Source organism: Aptenodytes patagonicus, chromosome 2 (genome assembly GCF_965638725.1).
Source record: "Aptenodytes patagonicus chromosome 2, bAptPat1.pri.cur, whole genome shotgun sequence".
Taxonomy (NCBI): domain Eukaryota; kingdom Metazoa; phylum Chordata; class Aves; order Sphenisciformes; family Spheniscidae; genus Aptenodytes; species Aptenodytes patagonicus.
The window spans coordinates 22569060-22583013 of record NC_134950.1 but is presented as its reverse complement, the minus strand read 5'-3'; the positions used below and the strand labels follow the sequence as shown (position 1 = coordinate 22583013).

Genomic DNA, 13954 nt, shown 5'->3' with positions numbered 1-13954 from the left:
CCAGAGGTAGATTAATTTTAATTAAATCATGTTGACACTGGCATGAGGTGCTGGGCTGACAAAAATGGACCTGCTTCAGTTGTATCTTTATGCTCCAGTTAGAACCGTGAAAAATATTTAAGCTAGAAGAGGAATCACAATTAGTTCAACAATCTCACCTCTTGAATATAAAAAATTCGACAGCTCAACAGTTAGTTCAGCAATTTCACCTCCTCATGATGCTGAGATAATTGCATTTTATTCTTAAAATGGACATGTAATGATTCATCTTCCTGTACCATTCATTAACAGGGCTTGGAACAAAAAGGAATTCTTGAAAGAAACCCAATTTAACTTGGGTTTGCATTTCTTAAAAAACAATGTATATTTTGGGCGCTTCCTATGTCTCATAGCTCAAGTAAATACAATGATTGGAGAATTTATTTTCATTTAGAAAATATATATCAATATTTGAAGCAAGAAATTGGATCTTTGAAAAAAGTAAAGTTGAAAGCAAAAATAATCTAATTGCTACTCAGCAGATTTTTTTTTTTAATGCAGAGATTCTTCCCTAAACGAGAATATCAATTATAAAGACCCTGAGAATGAGAGAGAGAAGGAAAAGAGGAAGATATGTCACTTAAACAATGGAAAAGGGAGGAATATTTTGTAGATGAGACTCACTCAAAACAAACTCTGGAGCTTTTGATATTAAGGCCAGTGCTAGTAGTGTCTCAGCTTCTCCTCAACAAACTTGTTTTGGTTGATGATAAACTACATTGCAGTAATGACTGATGCACTGGCGTAGATCAGGACCGCTCATTCCTACCTACTTTACTTCTTCACTCCTCCTTCAAGTAATTAAGAGCTTTTATAAGAATGCCTGTGTCCCATTTGTAGATATTCACAAAAGCTGTCAGTTATTTTCAGAGTTAAGCCTGGTGAAGCTAACTAAACCAGGAGATTTCCCTCAAGACAAGCATTTTAAATTTCATGCTCTATGTGGCATATGGGTACTTCTTTCGGAAGCAGTTTTTTCTCTCTGAAAATGAAATTTATTTGGAAATTTATACTGTGGTATATCACCAGCTATCATGAAACCTTACAGTTATGATAACAATCAATTATGATATTAACCCTAACCCCCTCCCCAAAGATTTTAACATAATGGCCAGCATTGCCTTTACTCCACTAGCATAAAACTCCAGTATTAAATGGAAATCTTTCCAAAGTAAAATATTTACACTGCCTTAATGCTTATAAAACCCAGGCTCCATGACACTGTCAAAGGAAATGAATTCCAGAGGTGTATGATCATCAGGAAAATATTCTTCTGGTATTCCAATCAGCTGAAGATAGGAGCAACCCAGGAGACCATAAATCTTATAAAGACATGAAAGGAAGATAAATTATTCTCTTTGAACTTGTTCCCAAGATATGGAAGGCTCCAACTTTTATCCAGTGTACTGAACAGCAGAAATTAATAAACAATCCAGTGCATAGATGTGTTCTCTTAGCTCCTGTTTCACAAAATGAAAAGGCTAATCTTAATCTTACTGTCATTTGGAGAATGATCTATCTTCTAGTTTACACATATATTAGCCTTTGTTTCCATCACAGATCACCTGGACACATTGACACCCAACACAAGTTTGGAGGCCTTTTAGGGTCCAAATCAGTCATCTGAAAGTAGAGATACTGCAATAAATCTCTTAAGATATTTTCCAGGTGACTAAAAGGAATTTCTAAAATTAATTAAACTCCCAAGTGCACAGGGAATGAGAGCCAATTTCTGCAATGTATAACCACCATGGACTTCAAGATCAATGTAACTGTTACTTTCTTTATATCATAAGGAGCTTTATGATCAGGCTGCTCACCCAAAGTGCTTGTGTAAAGGATCTTATGCAAAGAGGATGATAACTTTGTATTTCAGGAAGAGAACATTATCTCTTTACTTGAGTGTGTATATTGAAATCATTACTGTGCTGGGTGCATTTACGTTGTTTGTAATCATCAGTGGACTGTTGTAGGATTTAATTTTTGCTGTCTGCTTTCTTCTAATCATGTCCTTGCTTAAACCGTTATAATTTGGAGAATAAGAGATATAAGTACGAACTGCCTGTGAGCACTGAGGAAATCGACTTTCACCTTTAATACGTCATCCTGAGGCGGACAGAAAAGACAGATGTCTGAAAACTGTTAGTGTGTGCATTTTCACCTTCTGTTTTTAGTATTTTACATTATTAATCATGCATAACACTTGTCAGTAATATTTTAAATCATCTTTTGTTTTGATGAAAGTGAAGAACAGAAATCTCTTTTGTAGCAGATGAAGTTTTCAATGCAGTTTCAAAAATCAATCAAATCTCTGTTCTAGGCCAGCACTTCTTGACTAGTGAGACACATCTCATTGGTGAACCATCCAGAACTGCAAATGAGGCATAAAGCAGAATTCATGTACTGTAATGAGGTGCAAAGAAATATCAATTGATTGTGAGTCAGCTGAAGGTAAAATTGGTTGAAATATACTGCTCTAAACCATGCATTCTGCAAGGTGCAGCATCTACTGCATATTGAGCCTGCTGCATCAATGCGTATTACACATACTCCTCTGCTTATTCAACCAGAGTATAACAGCTTTCTGTTCCTTTCAGGTAATGCCGCTGTTCCTTTAGTCAGGGAAATGAAGTCTCAGTTAGACCTTTTCTAACTCTGATTGCCTGATTCTTCCATCTTAGTAGTATTCCTTTAATACTTTTAAAAATTTTATTTATATATTTTATACCACATGTATGAACATGCACAAATGTATATATTCATACTAAAAGCTTAGGATGTATAGCCATTTCAGTAAACTCTCAGACACTCTGAGAAAAGTGGAGAACTGATATAGGATCATTCTATGACGCAGAATTTACAGACATTTTTTTGTGGAGAAAACCAGATATATTTCTCCTTTAGGAAGCCTAGCAGTCCTGCAGACATGAAACAAAATTAGCAGTATGTATGAATTGTTTTAGTACAAACTAGAATCATGGTCTTGCAAGTTGAAGAAGTAATTTCTACATTTATTAGACAAATAGGTTGGTTTTTGTTTGCCAAATGCAATTTCTGCCCCAGCAGCTTTTTAGATAAATTAGGTCAGGGCAGTGGGTTAAAAAACATGTATCCCTAGATCTTAGGGCTTCTTTTTTGTAATATGGGAGATCTACCGTCAATAGAAATTTTGCTAGAAACATGCAGATCCATAAAATGCCTGGATTATATGCTGGGACAATGCACAGGTAGGAAAAAGGGAGAGAATGTGCACATGGTGTCAGAACACAGCCAAGGCAGGAATTGGAAAGTGTTCTCAGATCCAGCAATAGAAATGCAACCACAGAGTTATATCCATACCTCCTAAATAAGATACTTAGACAAGCATAAGAACACTCATTAAACCTGTTTTTGGGCACTCACGCAATTTTTGGTCACATGAATTTTTTTTTACATGCTCCTCTTTCTCTCTATTGATTATACAGGAAGAAAAAGATGGCTAGGCTTCTAAACTACGCACCTTAGTCATCTATATTTAAGTGGAATAAATCTGGGTGTCTGTGTTAATAACTTCAGAGAATGATCCAGACAATCTAAATTCAACCTCTGAATTTGCCTAAAATCAATAAAATCTTCATTTTTAAGCATAGAATTGCCTAAGCAAGGAGTACTCAGAAATGCCCAGATCTGGCAAGTGAGGCAGGAACTAGGCACTGGAGCTTTGTTGCAGACCAGAGGTAGGCAACAATGTACTTAAAACTTAGTGTTCAGAGTTGTTTTTGTGAACATGTCATGTAGCATATAATATTATTACCAAAATAGCAAAATCCAAAGTGCCTTATTGCACTTGTGCTGGAAAAAACCCTCAAACGCAACACTATTCCATTTCATGTTTTTAAGTCTCAAGATGCAACTTGTGCTTTTTCTCTATTTTGTGGTGTGCCCTAGCAATAGAAGGTTTTTGTTTCACCGTGCAAGTTGTATATATTGTGTAATATTCAGAAGGGTGAGAAGGACAGAGATAAGAGAAATAATTAAAATTAAACATTTCATGTAATTATTTTCAACTGTTCTATGCTTTGTCATATTTAAATAAAATTTCCCATATTGCCCTTCAACTAATGTATTAAAGAGAATTCCATGGAGAGGTTTGAGAAGCCATAGTCTATATTGAGCTAAGGAAATTAACCAATAATTCAAAGTTATTCATGTTTGTGCTGGTTTCGGCTGGGATAGAGATAATTTTCTTCACAGTAGCTAGTATGGGGCTATGGTTTGGATTTGTGCTGAAAACAGTCTTGATAACACAGGGATGTTTTCATTATTGCTGAGCAGTGCTTACACAGAGTCAAGGCCTTTGCTGCTTCTCACACCACCCCACCAGCGAGTAGGCTGGAGGCGTACAGGAAGGTGGGAGGGGACACGGCTGGGACAGCTGACCCCAACTGGCCAAAGGGATATCCCATGCCATATGACGTCATGCTCAGTGTATGAAGCTGGGGGAAGGAGAAGGAAGGGGGGGACGTTCGGAGTGATGGTGTTTGTCTTCCCAAGTAACTGTTACACGTGATGGAGCCCTGCTTTCCTGGAGATGGCTGAACACCTGCCTGCCGATGGGAAGGAGTGAATGAATTCCTTGTTTTGCTTTGCTTGAGTGTGCGGCTTTTGCTTTGCCTATTAAACTGTCTTTATCTCGACCCACGAGTTTTCTCACTTTTACTCTTCTGATTCTCTCCCCCATTCCACCGGGGGGGGAGTGAGCAAGCGAGCGGCTGTGTGGTGCTCAGTTGCCAGCTGGGGTTAAACCACGACAATGTTAAAGATAGCTTAAAAATAATTATACTGGGAGGTATACCTGGTTCTGAGGCATTCCTACAGATTCATTTCAAGAAGTAGTACTGTCTATCATCATTAATAATGAAAGGATTTTAAATGATAATTTTCATACTTCCCTTGTCCAATTTATTTGGCTTTTTTATTCTATCTTACTCACCCTGGAATGCGCAATTTGTATGGTCAGTGCCAGTTTTTGTATGTGTCCATACTAGGCCTAACAGCAGGATTTCCCAAGTGAACATATGGCACATTTCCTAGTATCTGCATAAAAAGCAACATCAGACCTATCATTACGTTATCTGAGTTTTAAAAATGTAGATTTTTTTAACAGTGAAACTATTTATAATAAACAAGTCATCTAGCATTTAACTTTCACAAGTCTTCATTTTTTCCTTACATATAGAATTTAATTAAGCCGTAACTGGTCAAAATAAGATAAAATCTCAGCTTCCAAATATCTTATTTGTAAAATGTATTCCAACCTAGTAAGTATGCAGGTAAAATCTCATGTTTAACTTGCTTGCCACCTTTTAGAAAGTTTTAAAGCCATACTGACCAGTGGATCGTGATTATTTCTGTCATTTACTTAGGCCATGATGAGATGCAGGGAAATGAATTGTTTGGTCTCATCACAGAACTTCAGCACACCTCATTAGGGACAGTTGGCACTTTCCTGCTTAGGAAGTCCAAAGCTGATCTGGAATCTCCCATCAAGACTTGGCCTTTTGGGCTGATGTAGTCTATACTCCTTAACTTTCTTGGGAATCTATACGTGTCAAGGTTAATTTTGTCTTTCATTAAAAAATGGACATTTGCTTGCCCTTTTTTCCCCCTGTGTTGATGACATTAGTTCTGAAAATTTTCAGAGATGGGAATATCCAGATTCCTGTAAAGGTGCAAAATGTAAACTGACAGCTTATCCTTGTATTTTACCCTGAATGTAAATAGATTAATCAGAACACCCTCTTAACCTTTCGGAGTGATGTGGTACTTGCTGGGTGAGTTCATGACTGAGGAACAGTGCGCAGACTGCTTCCACTGGCACCAGAGCAGTCCCAATATTCGGAAACGCGCTAGAGGCATAGTGCTGAACTGCGCTTTTGGGCCTTGATCCAGAGACTATTGGCATGCAGTGTTATCCCCGATTTCACTGGAATTAGGCTACTAAACAGTTGCTGCTACCAGAAACAGTAGCTCAACAGACTTTGGAACAACAAAGTTCCAGTACCCTGAACACAGCAAGTAAGAGAATGGATTGGGGTTCACACATCTTATCTGGAGCACTGACATTATTCTTATTTGTAGCCTGAACCAGATCACTTAAGCTTCATTTCCTAAAGTATTTAATAGATAATGCGCTTACAAGGTTTGTAATGATTAACTATTTTTATAAAGCTCTTTCTGAAGATAAATTATTATCATTCCATTATTTGGTATTACTGCTGATGGAACAGGAGATAAACTTTGATGAGTCCTTTGTGCATGGGATGCCATTAGCAGCAAGTCCAATGGAAACTGAGGGATGAGGGAGTTAAATACAACAGAGACAGGTGGTTCCATGAGCACCAGAATCAATGCAGCCTATAATAGTGTCTCTTGTTTTTCTATCCTATTTCCTCTGTGATGTGGTGGGAGGAGGATCACAATAACTTAAGCACCTTTTCCTACCACTTATGATAATTTTGTCAAACTTAAGATGGTAATGATGTGGCTATTTACTGACCATATTCTGACTGTCTTTCTACTGCCAAAGTCAATGGGTAATGGCTCAGTTCTACCCACCCTCCCTCTATGCGCACTGACTTGGGTCTTTCTCCTCCTATGATTTTCACACAGCTTGTTGGAATATAACTATTTTAATATTTGTGCCCCTATGAAATTAACCAGTCTCCTCAAGCATATTAATTATGGTGATAGATGGTAATACTGACAGAAAAATGGATAAACACTGTCTAGATTTCTAAGTCACATAGCCTTGGTTTAAAATCTGTAACTTAGGCTAAAAGGAGAGTATCGATTACCATTAAAAGGATAAATAGGAGGAAGATGAAGAACTATTTTTCAAAAGAAGGACATTGAAAAGAATTATATGAATACAGATAGAACGCCTCAAAAATGAAAGTAAGGAAACAGGGAGATGTGGAAGATAATGAGATAAAAATGCAAGCAAGAAAAAACCACAATATTTGATGGTTGAATACTGGGATGAATTTACTTTCTTTTACATTACTATACTTTGTTAGTGGATATTTTCTGTAGCAAGGTTTGGTCTCTTAGCTGGAATTTCAGTATCTTTCATCATAGATCTGTGACCTGACTACCAGGGAATAAAATCAGTATCACTTTTCCATTCTCAATGAATGTTTAACTCAGTGAATTAAATAGTTCTTTCAATATTTAATTATTTTACGGGAAAGAGAACAGCCTCAACAGCAAAGACAAATTCCCTTTGAAATAACCAAGAGGATGTTGATGAGGACTTTGTGGGCATATCTGAGGAAGCCAGAAGGAAAACTTGGGTCTCAGTTTTCCATGTTCCCAGACACTGTTCTAACTGCCAGAATTCCAGTAATAAAAAGAAGGGTGTGCTTTGAATGATTGCTCAGGTGCCAGCTCAAGGAGAGGATTCATTATTACAGTTCTTGAGCAGAGACTGATGCTTCCCTGCAGCCTGGATTTAGGTACTTTTATCCTTTTGGGGTTGGGGCTTTATCTGCATCCCTCTCTTTATTATTTCCTATCCTAGATATTCAGGATACTGGCTTCTATGACTCCTGTTCTCATGTGATTAATTTACAGTTATAGATTTTGCCTTAGTTCTTGCTAAACTTCTCTTGTGAAGCTGAACCTTTGAACATTGATGTGATGAAATACAAATGAATGTGTGCTTTACCCCAAAAGAAAGTTTGATGGCATTTCACTTGCAGTAGTGAAGTGAAATGTCCATCCTTGAATTTAATTTAAGTTAGTCCTTTAAAATCATGTCCCACCTTGGAGCATCAGTTTGCTAATCTGACCCAAAATGAGTAGTCTTATAAACTGTAATAATGTAACAGCAGCCAATGTGCAAGGCTACTGTTGTTAACTTACCTGTCTGAAAAGCATTTGTTCAGAAGTTTTTTCTTTTCATAATGAGAATACTTAAACAGTCAGATTTTTTAAATCTTAAATATTTAGCCAAATGCTTTGGTAAGGCCATATTGGAGAGTAATGGTAGCTGCATTACAGGTGCTATGTGCTATTGATTACTCAATTTTATTTCGTGTATAGGTGAAAAAAATAGAGGTTTGACTTTCTGTACATTTAAAAAATCCCACTTTTACCTCAAAACTCTAAGCGACTCATCTCTACCATTTTCCTCTGTGATTCTATCAGACTATACTTACGTAATATCCAATAAATTAGAATGGAATTGAATCAGAAATTGTACTTGATAGTATCTTTTATCACAGAACAATCTTTGCCTTATAAGCTGTAATGCATAGCTTTAATGAGGTTGCATGACTTCACCTTGTTTAAGCTACAACTTTCTGTGAAATGTATTTTCTGTGTGGCTATAACAAAGAGGTGATGCCTAGAAGTAATGTTTGAGATAACATGTTTGTACATATTGTCAACTTTCTTTGTATAATATGTTTATCTTAAGAGCTTTCTGAATTCTAGAATCAAATTCAAAGAAGTTTAATCTTATATTTGAAATAGAAATGTTTTATACAGGTTGTAAAACATCCATACATACTTGGGAGCTTTCTAGAATAACTTTTCTTCTAAACTACTTGTAGCTGGATGGTGTTTGTTAAGATTCAGCTTGGCTAGAGAAATAAGTATCTGTATGAATCTCAGTGTAGCCTGGCTTAATGGATCCAATGATGCTTTCCCAGGCTTGTCTTTTCATTTTGAAATAGGATGTCAGCCATGTCAGGTAGTCGCTTAGACTATCTGGTACTTGTTTTTCCCATTCTGTGCAATCTTTAAAGCACTTTGTGTTCATGTCTATGAAATCCTTTGTAAAACTGGTGTAGAAATGAAATTTATTATTGTTAAACCATAATTAGCAAGAGTGTGTACATATGTATGCAAGTATAAATACACAAAATACTATAATAAAAATCACTATAAGAATTATTTGAATCAGGCCCTCAAATGTTAGGAAATGCCAGAATCACAAGTGCTCGAGTAGTGCTTGGCTTACCTGGTGCATGTTGAAGCACACAATTAGGGGTGTTTTGAAAAAAGAAGCTTGTGCATATAGGACCTCTTTTTCTTTTAATATGGATACTGGAGGGTGTAGAGTGAGCGACCTGAAGAAGAAAAAAAGAGATCTCAAATGTAAGGAAGTTACATATCAAATAGGGGAAAAAATTAGTTCCTGTCTTTTCCAGAATTCTTACGTGAGGCTTTTAGTCTGGGAATGCTGAGGCTATAATTGTGTATTTGCACAAAAAAACCTGTCATTATAGTTAAATTTTCTGCTAATAGCAACTATGGAGTATTTGCCTTTAAAAGTATCCCTTTACTTTTATCTTTTCTGCATTAAAGGTTTTACTTGCATGAATATCTGCAGAATACTCTTTATTCCTTACCCCAGAATTAAATGAAAAAATAAGAAGTTTTAAATACATATCTCATTTTGTCAGCAGTTTTAGAACAATTTTACAAAAAAAGAATGTATGTCATAACTTCCATTTTAAAGATCTGAAAATGAAGAAATAGAAAGGTGAATGCCAAATGTCCAGACCTTGGTTGCAACTACAGGAGCATTTTGGCTTTGATGACCATTCATAAGGCACAGAACAAAATGGTGATGTAATTGAAATATATGATAAAATATTGGTCTTGTACTCCATGGTCTACATTGTCTCCAAGCTGTTAGGTGGTGCATATGAGACTAATAATTTTTTTAATAACTTGAATCATTTGTAACAAGATGATTCTGTTTCTTGCAGCAGATACAAGGGCAAATTTTCTTATATTACAAACATGAATTCCCTGTAATGTAGGCAAGGTGGTTACCAAGTATTAAGTTTTCATTTTATTATAGCAAGATAGCCATAAATACTCATTAGCTCCTACTCCAGGATCTCAACATTTACCAGGTTTGCCATACCTATAGCCTAGTACTTCTTACCATAAGTTGTTATACATTTCTCAAATACAAATGTTTCCATAATGCACAGTATATTATAGGCATAAATGCAGATATTAAAACCTATTTTGTGTAGTATTTTGTAGGATTTCACATGAATTTTGGGAACAGTTTTATTAGCAGATATTTTCTTGATTCTCTTTTTTGAAATATTTAACATGGGTGTTAGTAGGAAGTCTTCTCTATCTCTTTTAGAGGGGCCTGCAGATGAATTTGTTCCTATTTCTTTTTTTCATTGAAACTCTGAGTTGTAGCTGCCATCCTTCTGGCCAAAGAAGCCTGGATGGGTACTCCCTTCTGAGTACATCAATACAACACTTTAATTAGCTGGAAGGTTGCTTATTCCCATATCTTCTGGGATTAAAATCGCTTTCAGTGGAAGAGCTTTAATAATGGCCCTCATTTTATGTTGGTTTATTTGGAGATGTTGTAATTAGTGCTAAGATGTTAAAAGCTGTGGATAGAAAATGAGGTATTCTAAGGAAAATCTTTTTAATTGTTATTTTTCAATTTGACAATGATAGAATATAGTCTGTAATGTTATGTAATGTCATGCTCTGGTATTGAAAGAAAAGAGGAAAAATATGTTCTGTAGTCAGGGATACTTATTTTCTGTACATTTAATGCTATTCACCATACATATTATGCTGCAGAATCTCACTGTGTTCCGTTAGATGACTGACTCTGCTTCTTGCTCTTTGACTTCCTACGCTGTATGCGTACCGGAGATATAGGCTCCTAAGACAGTGGGTTTTCCTGGAAGTAGGCAGGTATGGAGCACCCAAAGAAGTGATTGATTTTGCTTGGTTCCCTTATGGCTGATTCTGTGCAATAAACTTTTAAAAGAGGCTGAAGACTTCTAATTTTGAAATTAGTATATATATAATGCAGTCAGTCCTTTTAGTGATTTTTCAAGTTTGTGTGATAAATCATTGCCGTGGTGCTGTATGTACAGTACCTAACAGAGCAGTTACGTATAGAATGTATATATACTGTTTGCTTCAGCCATTAATTGATATTACATTTAAATGTTTGCAATGAAAAACCTGTTATCTCATGTAAGGTACAGTATAGCTTTCCAGATATGAGACAAAAGGTCTATTATTACAGTCTCAGTGCTACATATTGTTTATTATATGAAGAATATTTTTAGAGTGGTCTTTCTGTCCTGTAAAGCTGCCTGTACATTAAAAAAAAAAAAGACCTACATACACAGTCACTGATGTTAGTCATTTTTACAGGGGAGGGAAGGAGGAGGGGAAGATGCAGAAATCCTCCTCCTCTTAGACAGTAGTAACAGTGTGAGGATGCCTTGTCCTCATTTTTTTCACTTCTGAGATTTTATTGCTGGCAGCCAGATGTGCTGAAACTCCTGACGACAGCATCTATTCACTGCGTGTTTTTAATAGGCTTAGAGAAATATGAGTAGAGTACATGAAAGCAGCTCAGCTTCACACTTCAGCTGGGAATGCCCAAAAAGCTTACTGCTGTTTAGAATTCTTGCTACAGTCAGGAGAAAGCCGCACGGGTACTAAATCTTCTACGACCAAATTAGAAGAATAATGACTGTACAATTAGCTATCAGCCCCTGCTCATTTAGGCACAGTTTTTACAGAGATCAGGAGAAATATGGAACTTGATTGGCATGTTTGCATTTGATGGTGTGTGCAAAATAGATGACTTTTAAGACAGGTGGTGAAGAAAAATAGAAGGGAAGGAAAGAGAGAAAATGCAATTTGAGACACTGCGCCAGGTCTGCAATTCTGTTTTATCTCATTTTCATGGGGTTTTCTCATCCCCTCCAAATATTTTACAAAATGATCTTTTTGGACAAACGTTGAACAACACTAGGTGAGTAGAAAAGAAACATTTTTGCCTTACCATTTCTATGCTTATGCTGATAGTAATCTATTTGCATGTTTTTCAGTGGAGTACTTTTATAATTGCACTCTTAGACATTAGTATTTTTATGGTAGCAGTGAGTCTCTTCTGTTGGTGTTTTTATGTTTTATGTAAGGATTTAAATGAGAACTCAATCTGCAGAAATAAAGCCAGCAAAGGCAGAATAAAATATTTAAGATGGTTGTGTATCTTTAAAATACATTAGCTACCATTAGAAGCTAGCATTATTAGCTGTAATCCTTAAAGCATATTAAATATTCATAAACAAATTTGTCTGAGAAAATGATTTCTATGTGGATGTGGCAGTGAAAGGATTAAATGCTCAAAAATGTATCTGTTTAACCATACATAATTTGGTGGAAGATGTAAATTAGTAGTCCTGCATACCATTTGCAAAATAGGCAGAAAGCAGTTTCTTATTTTTAGAAGACTTAGATTCTGTGTGCGATGCTTTTCAATAATCTTTTTAACTGGCCTGATGAGTGGATCAGTGGATGCTTTGCAGCAGGTCAGTCAGCGCTGTAGGCTATCCTTTTATGAATAGCTATTGTTTTGTGGGAATTAGAAATGATAGGGAGAAGTTGTTGTTTATTGGTGTGAGATGGTTATTAAATAGGTTTCTTAGGATTTTTTTTGGGGGGTAAACTGGATGAATAATGACTCATTTTTGTGGCATTACTCAGTAAACATGCTATAATACTGATGTTTAGAACTTTTTCATACTGCTATTAAATATTAACAGTAAAAATGATTAAGAATGTTATCTAAAAGAGCATGAGTGCAGATCAGGGAGAAAAAGAATCCTGTAGTTTTTTATAAAGATAGTGCACTGATGGAAACATTCTGGAAAAAGCGTGGAAGTAATATTGCAGAGACTATATCCAGCATTTTAATCTTCTTCTCTGTATCTGTGGGAGAAATCCCTTTTAAACGGGACATTATTTCTTAAATACAGTGATATTTGCACTTAATACTTCAGAAAACTGTTATGATTTTATTTCCCAGAATATTATTGTAAGGATTCTCTCCCTTACTGCTGGTGTTTCCTTTATAAATATTTTACTATTTATTTAATGTTACTGTTTTCAAGTTTTGATACCTTGGTTATGAATTTCTTATTAGGCATGCAAAATTATGGAGGTAGCTTTAGCAATCATAACCACTTTAGCGAATTAAGATTTTTTTTAGGTATATATGAAATCTGTAGTCAATGAGATTTTTCTTACATCTTCGGTGTACTGTGAAGTCTTTGAAGCTCTACAAAATGGAGCAATAATTTATGTATTATCAGCTGTGATTGTAAAACAGTGCATATGTCCAAGTGCATAGTTTCAGGCCTGCAGCAACCAACAAAGCCCTTAGCAACTGTTCCAATCAGCTACAAACCTGATAGTCCTGATTCTCTGGATCTGTTTTTGCAGATCAAAGTGCATGCTTTTTGCACATCAAGGTGCATGCTTTTTGTTAATTTTTTTTACAGATGCATGTGCATGATGCTTTTAGGCGTGTATTTTGCTTGTAAGTCTCTGACAAAAGCTGCATATGGTATCGGTTTCAAATCAAAACACATCAGAGAATTATTTCATTGCATTTGCTGTGCCTGAGATTTAGAATTATATTTATTCTAGAAGACTGGCAAACAAGAAAGGATGGTTAGGAAACCCAGCCTCCTACCTAGTATGTGCTGTCTTATTTAGGATGAGAATATTTCTACATTTATAAAGAGCAATGTCGTGTTTTTCTAGGTAGCAATGCTTTTGGCCTCAAGAAAACTGTACGATTTTTCAACAATGTGCAGCAGTAATCATGAGAGACTAAGTCATGCTTTCTGTGTCTTCTGAAGTTAAAGTTAGTTGAAAGTTATTTAAGGTTATCGAGTAAAAAGATTCTGTCTTCTGAATAAGTATCAGTATTTTAAATTTGATCTTGATAAAAGGGCTTTGAAGAAGTCATCATTGAATAGACACTAAAAATCTTGCTGACATTTATTTTGCAGGCTAGTCCTTTTTGTTGTCTTACTGATTAAAAAATTTCTATTTTATTTTTTCCAAT

At 35.8% G+C, this 13954-nt stretch overlaps 1 protein-coding gene across 41 annotated transcripts in view; it reads left to right on the top strand.

Annotated features, from left to right (window-relative positions):
- Nucleotides 1-13954, top strand: part of RIMS2 (regulating synaptic membrane exocytosis 2) — a 515547-nt gene that overhangs the window by 152590 nt on the left and 349003 nt on the right. For 9 of the 41 annotated variants that reach the window (XM_076329280.1, XM_076329283.1, XM_076329278.1 and 6 more), the window contains exon 1: nt 11323-11851. The exons of the other annotated variants lie outside the window; for them this stretch is intronic. In XM_076329280.1, the coding sequence (XP_076185395.1) occupies nt 11730-11851 (122 nt within the window). In that variant the 5' untranslated portion in view covers nt 11323-11729. Of the gene's footprint in view, nt 1-11322; nt 11852-13954 lie in introns of those variants that run through there. 41 annotated transcript variants of the gene reach the window in all.